At 50.3% G+C, this 7710-nt stretch overlaps 1 protein-coding gene across 4 annotated transcripts in view; it reads left to right on the top strand.

Moving 5' to 3' along the window:
* CD40 (CD40 molecule) overlaps positions 1–3969 on the top strand; it is a 12078-nt gene extending 8109 nt beyond the window's left edge. The window contains exons 6-9 of one of the 4 annotated variants that reach the window (XM_006773534.2): positions 728–789; positions 2628–2714; positions 2841–2866; positions 3378–3969. In XM_006773534.2, coding sequence (XP_006773597.1) covers positions 728–789; positions 2628–2714; positions 2841–2866; positions 3378–3542 — 340 coding nt within the window. In that variant the 3' untranslated portion in view covers positions 3543–3969. Of the gene's footprint in view, positions 1–727; positions 790–2627; positions 2715–2840 lie in introns of all 4 variants that reach the window. The other 3 variants (XM_015570373.1, XM_006773533.2, XM_015570372.1) reach the window with 3 other exon arrangements.
* Positions 3970–7710: the final 3741 nt, after the last annotated feature.

Below are 7710 nucleotides of genomic sequence, written 5' to 3'. Positions count from 1 at the left end.
TTGTTTGTTGATTTGTTGATGATAGCCATTCTGACAGGTGTGAGATGGCACCTCGTTGTTGTGATTTGCATCTCTTGGATGATTAGTGGCTTTGAGCATGTTTTCCTTTGTCTCTTTGCCTTCTGTATGTCTTCTTCCAAAAAGTGTCTATTTAGCTCCTTTGCCCATTTTTTGATTGGGTTGTTTATCTTCCTTTTGTTGAGTTGTATGAGTTCCCTATGAATTTTGGAGATTAAACCCTTATCGAAGATAACATTGGCAAATATGTTCTCCCATGTAGTGGGCTTTCTTGTTGTTTTGTTGATGGTTTCTTTTGCTGTGCAGAAACTTTTTATTTTGATGTAGTCCCATTTGTTTATTTTCTCTTTAGTTTCCAATGCCCTAGTATCTGTATCGGTGAATCTAGTTTTTTTTTTTTAATGATTTATTTTAATTTTCTATTTTTAGGGGAAAATCAGTAATGTTTTTAGAAAAAACATATGATACATTATATGACATACATTATTTAGCCTTGCTTTTGAAGTCTGAGTTGATGGATTTGTTTTCAAAAGTTATAATCTACAAATGATTGGCTCTTTACACTTATAATCTATGTTTATAAATGCTTATATAATTATTCTGTATATTTTAAAATATTCTCTCTCTCTCTCTTTCTCTCTCGCTCTCTCTCTCTCCCTCTCTCCCTCTCTTTCTTTCTGTATGTGTGTGCACATGTGTGTCCACACAGCTGTGAGATCAAAGGCCTGGTGGAGCTACGGGCAGGGACTAACAAGACTGATGCTGTCTGTGGTGAGTCCTGGAGAATGGGTCCTGGCAGCAGGCTAGGGAAGTAGGGAAATACAAGTGGAGCCTGAGGCATACAGAAACAATGAGTGGGAGGGGAAGTGAGAGGAGGAAGCAGTTTGGAGTTGGGGTGGGCAAGTCAGCTCCCCTCTCGAGCCTCAGTTTCTTCATCTGTAAAATGGGATGATAACAGCACCTCCCTGAATGGGTTGGTGGAAATGCCTGGCATGGGTTCTTGCACTTTGGAAGTGCTTCATCGAAGTATTCTGCAGCCCCCCACACACTTCGAGGACCTGCATGGTGTGACACGGTTTCCTCTCAGGGCCTCAGCTTTGATATTAGAACGAGGAGGTTGGCCTACAGCACAGATCACAGACTCAGATAACTACAGGGACTAGGCAGGTCATGTTAATAAGTGAAAAAGGTCAGGGGTGAGAAAAACGCACTCTCTTTGCTTTTTTTTTTTTAACATTCATTTTCCTTTTGGCAGGGCTGGGTGAGGGAAGCATTTACCTTGGGCACACTATTTAAAGGGGTGCCTGAAAAATGCAGTAATCAAGATAACATCTTTTTTTTTTGTTAATCCTCACTCAAGGGTATTTTTCCATTGATTTTTAGAGAGAGTAGAAGGGCGGGGGAGAGACACAGAGAGAAACATCGATGTGGGAGAGACGTATCATTGGTTGCCCCCTGCACACACCTGGACTGAGGCCAACGATTGAGCCTGCAACTGAGGTATTTGACTGAAACAAACCTGGGACTCTTCAGTCTGCAGATCCATGCTCTATCCATTGAGCCCAACCAGGTAGGGGAAGATAAGCAACAGCTTGATGTAATATTTAAAAAAGAATAAAAGTCAATGGAAAAAAATCCATAATGAGCAAACTATAAAATTTTAACTAATGCCATGGTCCAACCTTGCATCTGCATGACCCTGCCTGACTTGCTTGAGCCTAATTTTGGAAACTTTATGAAAAAAAACAGGCAGCCAATCTGTGGGCCATAATTTGGTGATATGATTTTTTAAAACATGACATGAAAATATTACCTTGATTACTGAGTTTTTTTTGTATCCCTTTAAATTTTGTCCCAAGGTGTGTGCCTTACCCTAGTCCGGTGGCTCTCAACCTTCCTAATGCTGCAACCCTTTAATACAGTTCCTCATGTTGCGATGATCCTCAATTTCATTGTTACAAATTGAACATAATTAAAGCATAGTGATTAATCACAAAAACAATATGTAATTATATATGTGTTTTCCAATGGCCTTAGGTGACCCCTGTGAAAGGGTCGTTCGACCCCCAAAGGGGTCGTGACCCACAGGTTGAGAACCGCTGCCCTAGTCCCTGCCCTGCCTCCTAGTCTTCCTTTCGTTTTCTCGTTTGGAATGGAAACTGAGGTACAAGAAACACGTTTATTTCCCCTCCATTCTTCTATAACAAAGGCAACAGTGCAGACATAAAGGATGCAGTCCTCAGCACCTCAGCACGGGGGCACAGAGTGGGGAGGGAGGGGAGTGTGGGAGCGGTGGGGAGCCTGGCACTCGGCTCTGGCCAGTGAGTGCCAGGTGGGGCTGCTGGTCCAATGGGGCTAGATTCCCACATTTCTAAGAGAAACCAGGTGTCTAGATTTTCAATCTGCAGTCGCCCCCAAATGAAAAGGTTTAACAATTTAAAAATGTGCTGGTCACACTAAAGACATCTGCTGGCCACGGCTCACCAGGGCCACCTACTCGAAGCCTGTCCGTGGATGAGCTCAGGCCTGGGAGGATTGTAGAGTCTGGGGAGGTCCAGCGGCTTTGGGCCTGGGGGAGGGAGCCATCGCTGAAGTCTCCGTTTCTCCAGGTATCAGGCATAGGAAGAGAACCCTGGTGGTGATCCCCATCGTGGCAGCCCTCCTGTTGGCTCTCCTGTTGGTGCCTGTGTATTTCTGTGAGTCCCCCCACAGGGAGGTGATGAGGAAGGCAGGGAGGGAGGAGAAGGTCAAGCAGAACCGGCTTCCTGTTTCCTTAGCTGGCCTCACTACTAAGTCTTCCTCCTTTATTTTTTTCTTTCTAGGGAAGTTGCCCAAGGTAAACTGCAAGGTAGGTCACCCCTGGGCACTGGCTCTGAATTTGGCAAACTGCAAAGAAGATGGACTCACTGGTGCCTTTATGGCAGTAAAACCGATTCAGGGTCTGCCCTGTGGCCAGTGGGGTGACAGCAGAACTGGCTGCTCTGCCTCCCGACCCCCCAGTCCCATTCCCGGGATCCAGAGCTCCTCCCATCCCCTCCCTCAGCGCCAGCCTTCGTTATCCCCAGAGCGCACTTCTCCACAGAGCTGCCCTGGCACCATGGTCAAAGTCAGTGGCGTCATTTGCTGTTCTTTCCTGGCATCCAACACGTGGGGAACCACTTTGGGGCCTTGCGGAGGGGCACCTCCTTAAACCCACTGGAAGCTTCTTGACACCCTCAGTGTGGCCAGCAGGGGGCAGGAGACACCCATGGAATCCGCCCTGATTGGGGAAGCAGGGGAGAGGGCTTGGGGAGCGTCCTCTTGGCGGGAGGGCTCCTCAGAGGTGTTGCTGAGCATAACCTCACCCCTTGGCTCACCAGACCTTCCGCCCTGAGGACCCCGGGAAGGCCAAAGAGGAAGCACGGCGAGGTCCGACGGAGGTGGAGGACTCCACCGCTCCCGTGCAGGAGACCTTACACTGGTACCAGCCCGTGGTGCAGGAGGATGGCAAAGAGAGCCGCATCTCGGTGCAGGAGAGACAGTGAGGCTGTGTGTGTGCCCGGGAGCATGGCAGTATGGACAAATGTGCACGTGGCCGCGGAGCCTGGAGCTGCAGCTGCGACATGAGGGCGAGGGGCTGGCGCTAGGCACAGCCCCCCTCTGCCTGCACCCCTGCGGCTCAGAAACAGTTCCCTCAGGGGAACCTTCTCCAGCCTGGAGCCGTTCGGCCTCCCAACTTGCTTTTAAAGATGGAGGCAAGACTTTTGCGGGGGGGTTGGGGGGCGGGGGCATATAGTAACATCATCAAACCCTCCAGCCCAGCCCTTCAGTGCCCACGCGGTTTCTATGAGCCCAGGGGGACATCTACATGAATATCATTGCAGTGTCATTTGTGACAGGGGACAACTGGAAGCAACTTAACTGTCCATCAACAGGGGACTGGCTAAATAAAATGGTAATATATTTATGTAACAGGATCTCAAACACTGTCATGGGAAAAAAGCAGGTTGCAGAATGACAGGCATGGATTTTTTTTTTTAAAGCGCACACACCCCTAATCAATATGATCTATCACCTGTGGGCACTTGTACAGACATAACATATGCTGTGTATGTAGGTGTAACACGGGGTCTGGAAGGATACACAGGAAACTTGCAGTTCACAGTCGTCATGCCCGGGTTGGGGAAGAAGGCTCTGGGGGAGGGTTGGTAAAGAAGATTTGACTTTTTCATAAGGCTTCATCCCCTCCCCCCCCCAGCAAAGGAGAGTGAATTCACATACTGCTTATGTAATTAAAGTATCAAACATGTGAAAAAAATGGGGGTGGGCATGCTGGGTGACAGGAGTGGCTACATTTGCTGTCGGGCTCCCAGAACCAGGGCACTTTGGGAGGCTGAATAAGAATGTCCCCAGGCTGCCAGCCCTCCATGTGTGCTCACATTTGGCACCAGTTTGCAAAGGATTCTCTCCATTTCATTCATGTTCACAAAACAGCCTGGGGGACAGGCAGGGCCCGCACCCCTCCCTCTTTACCAGGTGGAAACAGAGGCCCAGAGACACCAAGTGACTTGCTGATGGTTGCACAGCAGTTTGTAGTGGTGCTGCTCAGAGCTCCCCACTCCTGGTCCTGCACTGCTCCCAGACCTGCCTGATCTCTGGAACCCGAATCTGTGGCTCCTTCCCAGGGCGATCTTGGGCCTCCCACCTCCCTCTGACCTCCCAACTGCTACAGGAGCTGTGCTTCTCAGTCAGATGGCACCCCTTCCCCCAGCAGTATCTTAGGATAAAAATAACCATCCTGTTCTCTTTTCTCGCTGTGCCAACCGAGGGGGAGCCTGGCCAGGAGGAGCGGCAGATGGAGCCGGAGCAGAGGGGAGGGGAGCAGAGGGAGGGAAGGAAGGGTGTAGGGCAAGGAAGAGAAGGAAGAGCCATGCAACGCCCTGGCACAAAGATTAAGATTCATGGTGTGGATGAGGCCAGGCTGGTTTAACCCAGGGATTGCCCCCCAACCCCCTAAGAAACTGTTCTGATTTCCCCAATGTGTCCTATGGCCTGGAGGGCGGGGGCGGAGAGGGGTTGTCCCCGATGAAGGCTGTGGGGGCAGCTTGGAATCCAGAGAGGCACCTGGCTTGGCAGGCTTCCCAGAAGGGCTCCAAGAACCATTTGGAGGCACGAGGTGGAGAGGTTTGGTTTAGAAAGTGGAGCAAAGTGGTGGTGTGATGGGGCGGGAACCTCACCCTAATCTCCTACCTAGAGTTCCTTTTGTGCGTGGCCGCATGGTGGATAGAGACAAAGGACCCAGCACCTCTGCCACCTCTCACCTGTGGGTTACTGTCCATCTTTTAGCATCTCAGGTTTCCCATCAGGCAAACGGCGACAGTACCGCCGGTGCCTCTGGGTCAGAGTTCTCAGTCTTGAGCACGTGTCAGCATCACCAGAAAGGACAGGCTGCTGGGCCCCGCTGCCAGGCTTCTGATTGAATGGGTCGGGGATAGAGCTCAAGGATCTGCATTTCTAACCAGTTTCCCAAGCGATGCTGCTGCAGTCCCGGGGCCGCACTTTGAGAACTTGCTTTTGGCATCAGATAAGCAGTTGGGTTTCTATTGCAAGCACGTGGGATCACCTGCCTCGGGGCTTTCCCTGGTCTTGAAAACATGGTTGGGGGAGGTGTAGGGCAGGTCAGACATACCTGGGGAGTTAATAACAGGGAACACTGTCAACCAACGAGGCCTGAGAGCTGGAGGGTGAACCCAGCCTCCTTGCCCTTGGGCGGGACAGACTGAAGCGGTCTGCAGTGTCCCGTGGGTTCCCTAGAGCAGTGGTTCTCAACCTTCCTAACGCCACGACCCTCTAATACAGTTCCTCATGTTGTGGTGACCCCCAATTTCATTGTTACAAATTGAACATATTTAAAGCATAGTGATTAATCACAAAAACAATATGTAATTATATATGTGTTTTCCGATGGTCTTAGGCGACCCCTGTGAGAGGGTCGTTCGACCCCCAAAGGGGTCGCGACCCACAGGTTGAGAACCGCTGCTCTAGAGGGACGGAGCCCCAGCTGCCCCTCTGCACTTGTTTCCTTCCTTTCCCGGTCTCACTTCCCCAACCCCTCTGGTGTTGTCCGGTTCAGCTTCCGAATACACTACCTGCACTCCCTCCTCGTCCCAGATCCTGCTTCTGGGAGAAGTCCTCTCAGAGCCAGCAGAGCTCACGCCTAAGAAAGCCTGCTTTTGTATAGTAGTCCTCCTTGTCCGTGGCTTCAGTTACCTGTGGCATCTGCGGTCCAAACGTTTTAAATGGAAATTCCAGAAATGAACAATCCATAAGTTTTAAACTGCGTGCTGTTCTGAGCGCTGTGATGCAATCTTGCGCTGTCTGCGTTATCCCTCCTGGGGCATGAATCATCCCTCCGTCCGGCACAGCCACGCTGTGTGCACTCCCACCGTTAGTCAGTAGCTGTCTCCGTTATCAGATCCATTATCAGAGAGAGGGAGGGAGACCACATTCACATAACTTTTATTCCAGTAGATTGTTAAAATTGGTCTACTTTATTATTATTGTTGTTGATCTCTTACTGTGCCTAATTTATAAATTAAATTTTATCATAGGTATATAGATGTGTATATATAAGAAAAGATAGTACGTAGAACATACAGGGCTTGGTACTACCTGTGGTTTCAGGTATCCACTGAGGGTCTTGGAGTGTATCCCCTGTGGATAAGGGGGTCTGCTGTATATCTTGGGGTCCCTGATGAAAGGACAGGGTTGATCTTTCTTTTTGTTAATCCTCACCCGAGGATATTTTTTTTAAAATTGATTTTTAGAGAGAATGGAAGGGAGGGGGAGAGACAGAAACATTGATGTGAGAGACACATTGATGGGTTGCCTCCAGAACATGCCCAGACTGGGGCGGGGGATGAAGCCTTTAATGGAGGTCTCTGCCCTTGACCAGAACCGAATCCGGGACCCTTCAGTCCGCGGGCTGACACTAACCACTGAGCACCAGGCTAGGCCGGGACAGGGTTGATCTTCCCGGCCGCTGTAACAAGTTCTGTGTTTTAAGTGGAACCCGGCCCACGTTCTGTGACCTTGGGAAAGCTACTCCTTGGTTCTGGGTTGCCCACCCCCCACTCCAGATGTGTAATGAAGGCCTGAGGCGCTAGGTGTTCTAAGGGTCTTGCCAATTCTACAAATAAGTGCAGAGAATAAACCCACTATAAGGTCCTCTCCTGGCTGAGTGGCGGGTAGGTGTGAGGCACGCATCATCCAGAGGGTGGCGCCAAGGTAACATCTGAAGACCCTGGTGGCTGGCTTTTGCCAGCTCTCACTCCACATCCTTCCCTTACTTGGAGATGAAGACCTGCCTCCCTCCACACATTGGTCTGGCCGGCTGCCGCCTGTACTCTGCAGCTGCGTCCGTCCGTTCCCGTTCCCCAGGCCCGGTTGCCTTCGTCACTGCTTCCTTCCTTTAGCAGCATCGACTGCATTGCCACTGTGGTCCCATCCTGAGCGAGGGCTGTGCACAGTTGCACACTGAGAGTGTGTACAGATGATGTTCATCGTTGCTGGGCACAGTGCTCAGAACTTTCTTTGTCTTGTCTTCATCCACAGGACAGCCCCACACGAGGCATAGTCTCTTATCACCCATCTCACAGATAGGGCTCAGAGGCGAAATGACTTGCCAGGGCCTGAGGACTGAGAGCTGGGCTT

This window comes from Myotis davidii, unplaced genomic scaffold (assembly GCF_000327345.1).
Source record: "Myotis davidii unplaced genomic scaffold, ASM32734v1 scaffold827, whole genome shotgun sequence".
NCBI lineage: Eukaryota > Metazoa > Chordata > Mammalia > Chiroptera > Vespertilionidae > Myotis > Myotis davidii.
This window is presented reverse-complemented; position numbering and strand designations above follow the sequence as displayed.